General features: G+C 36.7%; 1 protein-coding gene and 1 long non-coding RNA gene across 6 annotated transcripts in view; one reads left to right on the top strand and one right to left on the bottom strand.

Annotated features, from left to right (window-relative positions):
• LOC114929080 (uncharacterized) overlaps positions 1–14843 on the bottom strand; it is a 64066-nt gene that overhangs the window by 20796 nt on the left and 28427 nt on the right. The window lies entirely within an intron of this gene.
• LOC114929076 (kin of IRRE-like protein 3) overlaps positions 1–14843 on the top strand; it is a 166220-nt gene that overhangs the window by 124891 nt on the left and 26486 nt on the right. For all 4 annotated transcript variants that reach the window (XM_085480103.1, XM_029300451.2, XM_029300450.2 and 1 more), the window contains 3 exons: positions 9961–10144; positions 11400–11535; positions 14551–14759. In XM_085480103.1, coding sequence (XP_085336229.1) covers positions 9961–10144; positions 11400–11535; positions 14551–14759 — 529 coding nt within the window. The remainder of the gene's footprint in view (positions 1–9960; positions 10145–11399; positions 11536–14550; positions 14760–14843) is intronic.

The following is a 14843-nucleotide window of genomic DNA, read 5'->3' as shown; positions in this document are numbered from 1 at the left end:
AGTCGAAGGGATGATTGTGATCGAAAGATGGTGAAAAACGAAGGGCGAAGATCGATGGTCGACGAGCAAAACGCGACATTTCACCGAGTGAAAGACGAGTACTTGAGTAAAGAACATTCTGCTGTTTAATTCTCGACGATTTCGCTCTTTCTCTTGCACGAGAGATCATGACACTTGCCCCAGAAAAATGCAGCATTAATTTATTTCAAAACTTTTTACATCAAATTGAGAAAAAACTCGTAGTTTGAAAAATTTAGTTTTATAGACAAAAGTGGTATAAAATACATATATGTATATATATATATATATATATATATATATATATACGTATAAATTAATTTTGTTCTCGGGAACAATACGAGAATATTTTGCTGTTGAATTCTCGGCAATTTCGTTCTTTCTCTTGCACGAGAGTTCATGACATTTGCCTCAGAAAAATACGACAAATTTATTTAAAAATTTTTTCATATCAAATCGTAGCTGAAGAAAATATTGTCTTTTGACAATTTTAATTTTTATACAGAAAAGTCGTTTTATAAAATACATGTACAGATCAATTAACTTTGTTGTCTCGGGAACAATATAAGTATAGTGTGATGATATGAAAAACAATTCAGGAATTACGGTAATTAAAAGTGATCGTGTTCACGCGTTTGTGTGCATTACGTCGCATTTCATTTTATTGTTATCGATTACTGCAGATATTTATTGCAATGATCACCAGAGTGTGAATAATATGTATTTGTGTACGTATAAATGCATATCGCTTTTGTAATTATTACAGAGAACACTCGATCGGAGAATCGTTCTTGCGTATGATTTAATTAATCGAGAATAAAAACGCATGATAGTGATGACAGAACAATATGTATTAATAGTGATTAAATTCGAGTCAAAGATAGTCTATGTAAATGAGGATCTATTCGAGTGCGTTTCGTATTATTATTTATTATCAAAAATATCAATGCAAATAATTATTTTGTGAATTGTAGATTGTTACTTCCAACTGCTGCCAACTGTAGATTCTGTGTAAAGTAAATATATTTCGTATTATATGCGTGTAAAGTAAATTATATTTGAAACACATATGTATACCTTCAAATTAATACAACATTCTCTGAAGGGAAAAACGATAAAGAACTGATTTAATCACCAGTAATTTTTAATCGCTCCTTTTCTCTCATCCCGATTGTCATTATTTTTAATCTCTGTAAATCTTGTTTTTAAATTTTTTATTAGTAGAATTTAAATGCGACTCGTTATAATGCCAATTATCGATTTCGACGTAAGATATTATTGTCTCTTGAACGCTGGCCAAGAGAGGACACGTGTCGCATTTGTGTATTAATAATGGAACCACGTGGTGCAAAGAAAGCCAGAGGGGATCGTCGCGTCGTTATCGTCGGCTTTCACGGGCTCGAGGGCCAAACAAAAGAGGGAGTATATCGAGCTCAGGGCGAAGTGGACGGATAAGAGGCGCCGAAGTGGCTTTGGATATTTATCATTGCGCATCTTTCCGCGCGATGCGGTTCATTGTGATCGCGGCCTGATCGTGCCTTCTCTCATTCCCTAGAAAACGACCCCGCCTATGGCTAAATATTCTTGAAGAGCCGCACTATATACCATAGAGTATTGTATACTTACGTATACACCGCAGCAGCTGCGGTATATAGAGTCGCGGTGCGTACATTAATTTGCATATTAATTTGCGAAGGTAAGCCGGGTCCCGGTGACGTTTGGATTAGAGAAAATATCGGCGACGCTATATATGTATATACATACATATATATAGCAAGTATATGTACATAGCACTCTCCGTTGCACTTTCGTGAGATCGCGTTGCCATTCTCCCTCCCTCGGGCATTATTTTATACGACGGAATTCAGCTTTGTTCTTGATTGCGCTTTGAAATGAAATTCCACGATATGCGCTTTGTTACCGGGCCGAGTGAAACGAATTCGCAAAATTGCATATGCATACGATTCCTACTTAACATTTCATAACTAAGAAGACTAACATTTCGTAATAGGGGCTGTACATGCATATATATTGCACAATTGCATTGATATTCTCTATATCGCTTTCGCGCGAGATCGTGTGTGTGCGAGAAATGTTTGTTCAACTTTTTAATTACTGTATGAAAATTGTATAAATGTTAATATATAACGTAACGTAATGTAGTAACGCCCTGCAGTTATAACTTTCGTAGACACGCATACGAGAGCATCGGGTATACGTGCCTCGGCGACGCGTGAACTAATTTGCATATTAATTCATGTAGATAATCTGTTTTAATGACATCTGGATTAGGGAAAATGTATGCTTAATATATCACCCTCTGGCATCCCGAGTGGCTCGGGCGCGTTTCTCGCGTACTAATAGATTTCGATTACACGACGCATCGATAATTCTATATCGTATCGACAGCGATAACTGACAGCGGTAATATACCGTCGCGAGATCCGCGAGTTTAAATTTCTCCAGAAGAATTATTCAACTTTTGTCGGGGAATTTTTACGGTATGTCAAAAAAAAAGGAACGATTACATTTTTCTTCTCTTTAATTAAGTTTCTTTTACTTTAATGTATTTCTCTAAAAAGAGTCGTTTTTCACCAAAATATTACTTATATATATCTTGACTTGAGAACAAGAAAAATGAAGTATATAAAACGCGGCCAATTTCTTTTTTTCCTCTCCGTTTACTTGCAAACCTATCTCCATTATCGAATCGCGTCTTTGGCACAGACTGCTCTCGATATTCCGCAAGATTTTTCATTAAGATTTATGTATCGCCCAAAGTACGACCGGCAATTTTTCAATTCCATTCACAGCAAAGCCGTAATGAAATATTGCGCTGAATTTAATGTACTTGAAATTCTTTCTAAGAATGAAGATTTTTCTTTTCCGCTATTACGCAGAAATATATACGCAGTTATCCGCGCACGTATAAGACACACACATCTCTCAGAAAGTTAATTGTACATAAATGAATAACTATTAATAAACTGTATAGATATGATGCAAGTAATATTTCGCGTTGTTTCGAAGCCTTAGAAGCAAAATTCACGCGGAGAATTTTTTGCGAGGGAGGAATTTTCCAGCAAAACGCGCATAAATATTTGTTATTCCGGCATACTTAATGAGCGACGTGCAAAAAAAAAAATCTTCATCGCCCACGCTATATGCAAATTCGTCATGATATAAAGCCGGCGCGCTTGGAAATATGCTAATTCGACCAACGTCGTTTTGCGAGCTCTCGATATTCAGTACTGTAGGTCCTCCTTCACGCCTGTCTCAAATAATTCTTGCTGAGCTGAGATTCCCCAAGCTAAATTAATTTTATTCACTAACAGATTAGCACTGCCGAATCTAAATATTATTTCAAGAAGATTATATAAATCTATATGACGTGTTTATTTATTTAAAAGGACATATCCTTTTAAATTAATATACATATATGTACATATATGAGGATAATTTTTAATGTCATAGATAAGGCAAATTTGTTGGAAAATATTTTCAAGTAATTATTAATCAATAATTGATAATAATATTTAACCAATATTTGAATTGCCATTTTGATTTTCAATAATAGACAGTATAATTACAAAATGTATTGTTAAAATAATGCAAATTTATTGGCTAATTATTTGGATATTAAATAATGGGTTTTAATTAATAATTTGCTGAAACTCTGGCCAATTATCTTCTGATTTCGATTGTAGATAACAGTAAAACAAAGTCCATAAAACAATATGTATAATACGAAACTATTTCTGTTAAGCACACTTGACAGAAATAATTTTGTAATATAAAATGTATAAAATGTATAACAGATAATGACTAGAAAATATAATAAAATTTATAATTTAAACACACAATTGCACAATGTACGTACGCGCAGACAAGAACGTGTCTGGCAGTTTTACTCAAATTTTCCAATAATTTTTCGCTGCTGAATATTTGATAGTATAATAAGAGAGTATTTTCGAGATGATTGAGGTTTTTGTGTTATACCATTACAATTTATTTCTTCCCTGAAGCGAATATATTCGTAATATGTACATTGTTTACAACATATAAAATAGAAATTTCGATATTCGATAAATTCTAAAAAAAAAAAAAAAAAAAAAAAATGAAATATAATTTATTTGAAAATTTGCATCGCGTCAATTTTTTAAATAATCCTCAAAAAAATAACCCGGTGAACGCGTAGCGATCTATTTGCAAAATCGTATTTAATAAATAATTCAGAGTTGTCTCTGAAAAGCTTCTTAATCAAATGCAAAATGTGCTTCTCTGAAATTTTTGACCGGGCCTTCGCGAGATTCCGTTTCCGGAGACAACAATGCAAATATCGTCCGATGCTCCTTATAGACTCGGAATAAGGATGGTCGTCTCGGGACGGTGAGAGGCGGCCTGGAACTTGAATATCGCATTACTGTCTCAGGCAGCGACGAAGGCTTTTCGCAGTGGGTGATCCTGAAACGAGATCCTCCAAAAGCCCGGAGATTTATGCCTCGCGCGCGGTTTCTCGTTACTTTCTCAACCAAGTATCCTCTCTTTCTCCCCAGCTTTTCTCTCGCCCTTTTTCCTTCACCCACAACTCGTTATCCTCCCGTTTCTTTCCGACTCGACTTTCTCCCACGAAAGTGAATATTTATGAAAGATGTAAATAACAAGCGGGATAATTTTCTCTTTGGGAGCCACTTTTGTTTACAACGCATCTCTCTATTTCTATTACCCATCCTGGAGCTTCTAACCACGTCGTTTCCGCTTGTTTCTATGCGCTTTGTTTACATTTTCTGCGACATCGCGCCGGATTCGTTGCACATCCGTTTTACATCGAAGGAATAGTCTCTGACTTGTAAATCTTCTTCAAGGCGCAATGTTTGATTCGTAAGTTAATAAAATGTCAATTATAGTCGTTTTTCAAATTGTGACTCAACATTTTTTCCAATCTATTATTGAAATAATAATCTAGCTAAAGATTTCAGAATTAAACTGGGACAACATTAAAATATATTGTAGAGAATATAGTTGCTTTTCATTTATTTAAAAACTCAGATAAATCCCGCATCTGTATTTTTTTAACATCCACACAGAAAAAAAAGGAATCCTTGATTCAAGTATATTTTTATTTTTGAACGCTATTTGATTGATTTAAGCATAGAATGCTCTTTGTAATCACAAATTTTCATTTGCCTTAATAATAAACAAGTTTGTGTAAAGTATATTTTATCCTTAAGATATATTCTTGTTTTAAAAATCGCATATGGTAAAAACAAACTTAGTCACATTTGAACTAAAAATTATTATATATATTTGAAAGTACCGCTTATATCTGATGCTCACTTGTCCTTGCAATATTTATAAGTAAATTTCAGCTTCAACCAAGAATATTTTGCACTTTGTTTTAAGGATAAATTATCCTTTATCCAAAATTATTTATATTTGGCGCTATTATAAAAATAAGATATACTTGAATCAAAGCATATTTGCATTCTTTCAAGGATACCGTTTTTTCTGTGCACGTTCAAGAAAGACAGAAGTGAGATTTATCTGAGTTTTGATGTAAATGAAAAGCGCAACCAATATGCGTGAAAGAAAACATTATAAATATGATTTACGTTACCAAAATTGCGAATAAAGCAGTCGACTTTGTCGCGACACCTGTTTCCTCGACGAAAATTAAAAATGGATACATTCGCGCGAGGAAATTGCAGAGGTCGCCATTGTTCATTGAAAGGATTAAAATCCACGCGCGCCTGGGATATGGCGCGCCGTTCGCTTACTTACAAGGAACAGAGTCCCTTTTTTCTTTCTTCGTGCCGTTTCTCGACCGTCTTTGTGCCTTGTCTTCCGTTCTCACTTCAACCTCCGTCCCGCTTTACCACCCTCTCTCTCTCTCTCTCTGTGTGTTCTCCGGAGAGGCCACGACCAGCAATCAACGTAATGCACCCGCAGACACACCCTTACCTATCCGCGTCTCCAGACGCACACAGACGCGAGACGACGAACACCAGCGCCGTCGCATACCAAGGCAAACGGCCAAGGGTACATATCCCTAGGCCAAAGGCCCCCGATAGCACGAGGGAGCCCCGGAGTAATGCAGACGCAATGGCAATCTCTTCGAGAGCAACGAAATAAATTGTAGGACGTAGACCGATAGCGCAAAACCATTGCGGTAACTAAGCGCGCTTGCTTTTTTCCCGCCAAAACTTTTCGCGGAAATGTTGCCCGTAAGTTTTTACTCGTCCCTGGCGATGCGTGATCCTTGTGATAAGCGTTGAAAAGTTCACAACTCGAACCAAGTTCGAGAAATTCATTGCGCGCAGATGCTTTCCGTTCTTTGCGAGGATTTGTGGAATTATTGAATCGAGAGAGAAGAGAGAGAGAGAGATTCGACCAGCTCATTCCGAATTCGAAAAGTGCCTCGCGGCTTGTTCTGCCCTAAGAGCGATGGTAGCCTTCGCGTGTGTGTGTTTGGGCCGATTTGTGGTGGCTCGGTTAGTTTCCCGGGATATCGGAAAAGTTAGTATGCGTGTGCCTCTTCGTGGACATGGACGACGAAGCGCGCGCTCGGGAATTCTGGATAACTTAGGCATAAATCTCGCGTTACTCCGAGATACGCAGGGTATCCCGGAGAAAATAAGATACATGAGCCCCTTTACTATCTCTATAACGAGAAAAATAGTGAGATTGATCTCTATCATTAATTTTTGTTATCGTCGTATATTTAATTAATTTTGAGTGAATACAATTTTCCAAAATTGTGAGATTTCGATCTTTATCATCATGGGCGTCCGCAGGATTTTTTTTTCCAGGACGGAACATAATTAAATTTTTTTTATTTCCTATTTATTGTTTTTTCTTAATTTTTTTTTGAATTTATTTTTCTTTTATTTTCATTTTTTTTTATATTAAATATGCAAATAAATTTCAGTGTTTATTCAAAAGGAGAACAAATGCTTAATTTTTTTACTGATTCCAAGGGGGCAAATGCACCCTCTTGTCTCCCTCTGCGAACGCTCATATGTCTATCATTACTTCTTCATCGTATATTAATTTTGATGAGTAAAAAAATTGTTATCGTTTCAAAAATGCATAACGATATAAATAATTTACACTTATTTTAAATGAAGCAAGGCTCGATAATCTCCAGACGAATAATATTATTGTAATTGACTTTGAAGAAGTTTCGTGCATGCCGAAAACATCTTCCTAATTTCCCTATGAAAGATTGACTGCAAACATTCTCTAAATAAATCTATTAAATAATTTACACTTATTTTAAATGAAGCAAAGCTCGATAATCTCCAGACGAATAATATTATTGTAATTGACTTTGAAGAAGTTTCGTGCATGCCGAAAACATCTTCCTAATTTCCCTATGAAAGATTGACTGCAAACATTCTCTCTCGTGACAATTCATGGACATTTTGTAATATGGTGGAATGAAAAGGCAGTTACTTGAGAGAATGATATGAGATATGATATGAGATATTAATCCAACAATGACCTAAGACGTTAATTCGTACTGATAATATATACTAGACGTCGTTTCACCTTATACAACGGGCATGAGCGCCAGTGAACTCATTATTCTTCTTGTCCTGGAGGCGCATATACCCGTTCTTCGTCTACGCGCGAATAATCTTCGTCAGGATTTCACCATTGTATTATTGTGTCTGCCACCGGGTGATAAACTGCGCATTCCGCAGGGAACACCGCTTCGCTCATTACTAATATAGTCGCACGACGGCGTCCTATCGTAGTTAACGGAGCTTTCATTGCGTCCCTGGAGGAAACCGAAGTTAAGCACTCGTCCGCTTCAAAGCAAGACCGTCTCTCGCGAGGATTCTTCATAAAAAGAATCTTGGATACTTGGATTGAGGATAATCGCAAGTGGCGTAATATTTTTATGACAGAAGGGGCGAGACTGAAAAAATTAACTGTGAATATCTTCAACGAAATCGATATGATTACACGCTTCCTTACGGATCCCCAATTTCTACCTGCCACTTTTTTTTCCGAAAAAAAAATTAATAAAATCTAAAAATAAATGCCTTGGTTAAAATTGTAAAAAGAACTTTTCAATTAATTTGTTTACTGCAATTTGATTGCATATACAGTATCTTCCATACAGTATCGTAAAATATTTAAATGACATTTTTATTTATGACAGATCGCTGCCATGAGATTGTTTAACGGTAAAATGTAAAGTGTTTTCAAACTTGTGAAGAATACTGTATGCAATAAATAACAAATCTCCATTTATAAGACTGTTCTTTTTTATCACGATTAATAATATTTCAAATAATATACTGATAAAAAACATCCCATTAAATTTATATTCTTGCATGTTACGAATATCTAATTAAAGAATATTTCTTTAAAGAATTTTTCTCTTAAATTAAGAGAATCCTTTTGACAGATCTGTGCAGATTTTTTGTATAAATAAATCCTAAAATAAACGTAAAATATTTAAATGACATTTTTATTTATAACAGATCACTGCTATGCAATTCTTTAACTGTAAAATATAAGGTGTTTCCAAACTTATGAAGGATACTGTATATACATATGTGATTATTAAATTGGATATTTTGGTTCAAAGTTAAATATGAAAATAATGCAGGTAAAAGAAGAGAGTCTCTTGATACATTCTTAATCTAATAATAATTTTTCATGGATCGGGCTGATTTAATCGGAACAAAGAAGTAGTTTGCAACGAACTTAATATCTTCACTAGCAATATACAGGCGAACACGACGGTGCTAATTTAAGACAGTGGACCGCCGGCGGATTACGGAAACTCGTTAACCAAGTAATACCTTTAAACGACGTTTTAAACGAAGCTTTTTCGCTGCACGTTCTACCACAAACTACCACAAACTTATAGATAGAACAATCCGACCTCGACCGACGATATACACTGTATATAATGGCCGTCGCGATAACGTATCGCGTGAAGCTGGATGAACGAAAAGAATGAACGGCTGAGAGAGGAGAGAAATCAATCTCTTATCGCGTTGAACAAAAAAAAAGTGCAAACAAGTACTCGCGAAATTTTTAATGGAAATTTTAAAACACAATTAATTATACGGGGTTAATTATGCATAATAAAAGTAAAAAAAAAATCGACATACACAAACAGCGGTACAAAATATCTCGAGTTAAACTATAAACAGAACTTTGGATTGTTATAGAAATTTTTAATTAAACTTTCGAGAGAAGGAACAAGAGAAAGCTTTCTCGATTTCGCGGGAGAGAAAAGATTGTTTTAAGGCGCGAGGGAAGTAAAGGGAATTAAAGAGCGACCGCATGCAGAATCGATCGCTGAATTACAACCGCGTTATGACGGCGAAACTTGCTAAGTCCGCACTTTTCTGGCGATGGCAGCGAAATTAATCCGCGCGAAAGAAGAGTCGAACGACACCAACGACGGCTACCGGAAGCCGATGATTCATTTCGGGGGTAGTGAATGCTGGGTTGAAAATGGGCAGGATGTACCGAAAGAGGATTCCGGTAACGAGAAGCGATCGTCATAACCCAGAGATCCGTCGATTTAAAAATGTGCTGACGTGCGTGGAACATCATTTGGAAAATTTGTCGGCGAAAAAATTATTTCTTCTTCCTTCATTAATTTCTTGGGACTCCTATTAATCTCCGATTGCAATTTTTTCAATACGCATGCGTATATTATTTCCTTAAGCTACATATTCCAATATCGAATTGTTGTATGTAAAATATCATATTGAAATCTTTAAGTAGAATCGTATTTTTTTTTTACATATGATAAATTAATTCTTGTCTTTTATATGTGTGAAAATGTTAGAATCAAATTTTGAAATGTGAACACATTTTTTCGAGATAAAAGAAAGAGTACACATAATTAAATATATATAAAAATTATATTTTAATAATTTCAAAAAATTCTGTTTTTTTTTTGTTTAGCCGATAGGTATGCATTTGAAGAAATACGAGTGGGTAGGCTCGCCAGACATCGGTGACTGCTCGTTGTGGGTAAGATCGGCCACTTTGGAGTTCGATGACGGACTCTGGCAGTGTCAAGTGACCGCAAGTGATTTCACGACGCAAGACGCGTTAGCATCCGAACCAGCGAGGCTGGTCGTCAGAGGTAAACGAGACTTCCTATCAATAATATTTTTTATCTATATATTTAAAAAGAATTATTCTCTAATTAGCAAAAGAAGAAACGAAAATGTTTCGATAACGTTCTCCAAACATCGTACATCATTACTTTTCTCAGTTTCTCATTGTTTCAATAACATTAGTAAAGACAGGTGCATTGAGCATTTTCGAGCAGCAGTGATTATAATGTTGCACGCGCGTATTGTGCGCCAGAGTAATAACTAAGTAATTCGATACGAAATCGAATCGCATTCGGCTGAATCGAGCCAGCTTGTTTTTCCACGTTAATAATCAATACTAAGATAATTGATTTCGATAGCTCGCGCTTAATGGAACTGCCGATTACGATTGCTAGGCTATTCGTGTATCGCGCGAAATAATTCGCGTAACCCAATGAATACTCGTATACGGATTCGAACTTTGTCATTATCGCTATTCTCGTAATTACGATATCGTACTTCGTGAAATGTGTTTTATATATTTTTTCTATTTTATCGGTGAGCGATATTTATGACAGATTAATGTTTCTCGTCCGGGAATAGTACGTTACACCGAATATAGCCCGATTAGTCGTGCAAAACCATCCCGACGATTCCCTCGATGTTACATTCGCTTGGTAATCTCACGACACAATTAGCAATGAAGCAACGGGATTTATTTCTGCGCCGCGGAAAATGGAGTTTGCTACGGGACGGAAATTTCTGCGTCTTTTTTTTTAATCCTTACATCTCGCGATAATCGGTTGCAGTATATCTGCACGTTTAAAATAGCGACCGACAATCTGAGCGTATCGATATTTTATAGTTTGTATATTAAAAGATTAAAATTCGATCGCGCAAAAGATAGAGTGCGATCAAGTCTCCGTAGAAAAAATCTTCCCTTTTTTTTCACAACCTTCAATTTAACTAAACGACGACTTAAATGAAAATTTATCTCTTTGGAACGCTTGCTCGTCTCGACATAATATTTTTTAAAGCCAATCTACAAGTCGTAAACTTGAATTTAAACCATCATTTAGATCTCTCTTTATTTTTCTGCGATGTCCTGAATTTGTACGCGAGAAAATAATGATTATGGAGCTTTCGGTCATATATTTCAAGATTTCCCTCGTACATTATATCGCGCGGTGATTTCGCCCGGGGTTAAAAGAACATTCGATGGTATCTCGGAGACACCGTGTATAGGACGGTGCGAGCGGCGGCATACGGCTGGATTAATCCGTACTAATTTTCTCATTCCAGTCAGCCCTCAGCGACCGCAGATAGAGTACACCGACCGTCTAATTCTCCCCGGCAGCAACGTGACAGCCCGAGCAGGTGAGATCGCTACGCTCACTTGCAGAGCGCGGTATGGGAATCCTTCGCCTCTAATTAAATGGTTCGTAATTGTTGCACGTAGATTCCGTACTACTTAACTTGTGCGCCGCCGACCCTCTTGTTCGGGGCGCGCGCGCGCGATCTCTCGCTCCTCGCGTGTCTCGCTACTCTCGCTCTCTCGTTTCCCGTCTTCGTCGTCACGTTCCTTCCGCTCGTTTGCTCGCTCGTCGCGAGCGTAATTATTCAGCGATTTCAGACTTATGAGCTCCCCCCGAATTAATTGGAATATATTGATAATCAAGAAAAAGGGAGAATCCTCGTGCGATTAAATCGCTTATGATTTTAATCTAATATTTACGAGGAATATCTGAGATTTATAAAAACGTACGTTTTATATATATACACAGGGTGTATGTAAATAAGTATGAACAATTTTTAGAGATGATTCTTTCTCGAAAATTAAGAGGAGTTTCTTATATAAACATATGCTCTTTTATATGGACATTCATGAGGAGTTGCACTTTTCTAAATAGGGAGGTAAACGTTGGGTTTTCAGACAAATTTAAAAAATGAAACGAAAAAGTTTCACTAAATTGAATTTTTTAAATTTGAAAAAAAATTTAATTCTCAGAGAGGGATATAAGAGTGTATATGTTTATATAAGAAACTTCCCTTAATTTTCAACAAAAATTTTCTCCTAAAATTTGTCGCACTTATTTAGATTTATCCTGTATAATGTTATTTTGCATCAACTTATTTATTTAATTTCCCTTTTTTACTCTAAAATTCTAGTAGTTTGAAATTTTATTTTACGATGACTTAACGTCGGTTAGTGAATGTTTTGGGCTCGATCGCGCGCAAGTGACCCATGTCTTAGATGATAAAGGTATGAATTACTATCGATTTCGAGGCATCTCCAACCGTGGTGCACGCCTCCCCTTCGACCACCGTTGAAGCCCTTTGGGTTTGTTCTCGTTGCTCGAAGATTCCACGTAATGCATCGAGGACGCTGATGTCGATAGCAGAACATGCGCTCCATGAATAATCATGATCCGTTCTGCATCGTGCCTGGACGAAATTAAGCAGCTATACATGATGCATTTCGTGCGATCCGACGAGAAAATGTCAGACACGAGTCGTGAGTCTCACGCGAAGACAAGGCGGAATTTTCTTAGAATCCGACGTCGTCTTCGCGACTTTCCGCTCGCTATTTTCGAACGTGTAGCAAGAGTTTGCGGAAAGAGTTTAATAGTTTTACGAAGTAAAAACTAGCGACAGAGGAAAAGAGAGAAAATGTGTGTCTCTATCTCTCGGCTTTAAACCTGCAATTTTCGGTTAGCAGGACGACGTCCGTGGAGCGTCGAGCCATGCTCCAAATTGTAGACGGGATCCCTTGACAAGGCGACCGTTCTCCGACTGCCTCAGTCCTCAGGGTTCTCTCTCGCTTACCCACTTACTCACTGGGAATTATCCTAATTGACATACGCAGTGCGATGCGGAATATGAGTATGCATAAACGTGTTAATTATGACCGAAGAGGGCGAGGCTGTGCGAGACAGCCGGCGCACAATCGACGGCGAGTATCGAATTTTCATCCCAAGAACACAATCGTCGACGAACGAGATAGCTGTCGTACTAATTATTACGTCATTATCGTTACCGTTGTTGTCACGTCCTCTCTTCGCGATGTAGTATGATCGTTATTTAATCCTTTGTTATATTACACCCAAAGTATCTCGCTTTGAAACATTCGCACCTTTTTCACGAGCGTATCGGATAGCTTGTTGTGTTTAAAAATTGCTTTCTAACTGACCTAGCAAACATTTCCTATACTTAACCCTCGGACAGTCACATACGAAGCAGACATCGGGTGAATTTCTCGCAACATTATTTTTTGAAGAAAAATATTTGGCAAAAAGTGAAAAAGTAAAATAAAAATAAATTGTAAAGTATATGTTGAAAAATTTAGTCCGTATGACGCATAAAAAAAATTGAGTCAGAGTTCTTGATACGTCATATACATATAAATTTTTATATATACATATTTTACTTTATATTACATTTTTATTTTATATTTTCAATTTTTGTCAAAAATTTTTCTTCAAAAAATAATGCTGGTACACAATTAAAGAAAAAATAACATTTAAAATAACTAAAAAAACGGTATATTTTTTTAAAACATATAAATAAAAATTCTAATTCAATGTATAATACATGAAATATCTATTTCAATTATTGCACGGGCATTACAAATATATTGCAAATATTTTTTTATTTTATATTTCGCATTATATTTGTGTTAGTCGATGTATGATATTTTAAATAATTTTCCAAAAGAAAGAGACGGGCGATAGAAAGATAGAGCCGCTATGACTCGAGTAACGTTATACTCGCCGAAATTAATTTTCATGCTACTAAACTCCGACATAAAAAAATTTTAAAGTGAATATGAGAGACGTGACGTTTGCCGGTCGGGGATTAAAAAGTAAAAGAGTAGTTTAATGAATAATGAATAAGCTCTTAAATATATATTTTGAGAAAAAGTTTGCAAAAAGAAATTCAAAATCGCGTGGATAATTTTTAAACTAAATTTAATATGCAACAGAATTCAACGAGAATCAATCTACTCTCCTCTATTTTCACGGAACATTAAATTTATTTAACAATCCATAAGAAATTCACCGGATAAAATATTTTTATATTATCTTTATTGTCGCATTATTATAATAACTGCGCATTATAAGAGGCTCTATTCACGAGAGTGGCGTCGTTTATCGGAGCAAAACTCCAAGATTTCCGAAGAGCTAAACTCGGAATAATCTGCGACGATGAGCCTCGGTAAGGAGGTTTGGCAAACGAGAGGGAAGCGCGAGAGAGACCCTAGGAGAACCGAAAGAGACAGAGGAAAGAGAGAGAGAGAGAGTGACGTTAACGGAGAACGTGCGCGCATAAGATAGAGCGATTCGCGCGCGGCCCGAAGAGGAGGCTGACGAGGAAGGGAGAATGTTGAAGGGGAGCGAGTAAGAGTTGTTGCAGAACAGCCATTGGAAATGCAAATTTTCCGGGTGATATGCAGGTACGTGGGCGAGACCGAGCTGAGGACGTTGCGGCCTCAGGTAAACTCAACCGAGATAGATAATCCGCGCACTTGGGCGACCTACAGTATTTGCGAGATTTTGGCCGAGCGATCACGTTACGGCCAGCCGATCAGATGCGTCGCCATTCATCCGGCGTACGCCAATCCTACCATGTCGTCCAGCACCGAAGTGAGGTTCGACGTACGATGTGAGTACAGACTTCATTTTTTCTAAGTTTCGAGAAAGTATCCATTATATACGTATCCTTAGATGCTAGCGCGAAAAAGAGAGA

This window comes from Nylanderia fulva, unplaced genomic scaffold (assembly GCF_048542155.1).
Source record: "Nylanderia fulva isolate GAGA-0341 unplaced genomic scaffold, ASM4854215v1 Scaffold14, whole genome shotgun sequence".
Taxonomy (NCBI): domain Eukaryota; kingdom Metazoa; phylum Arthropoda; class Insecta; order Hymenoptera; family Formicidae; genus Nylanderia; species Nylanderia fulva.
Note: the sequence above shows the minus strand (reverse complement) of the source record. Positions and strands in the feature narration are given on the sequence as shown.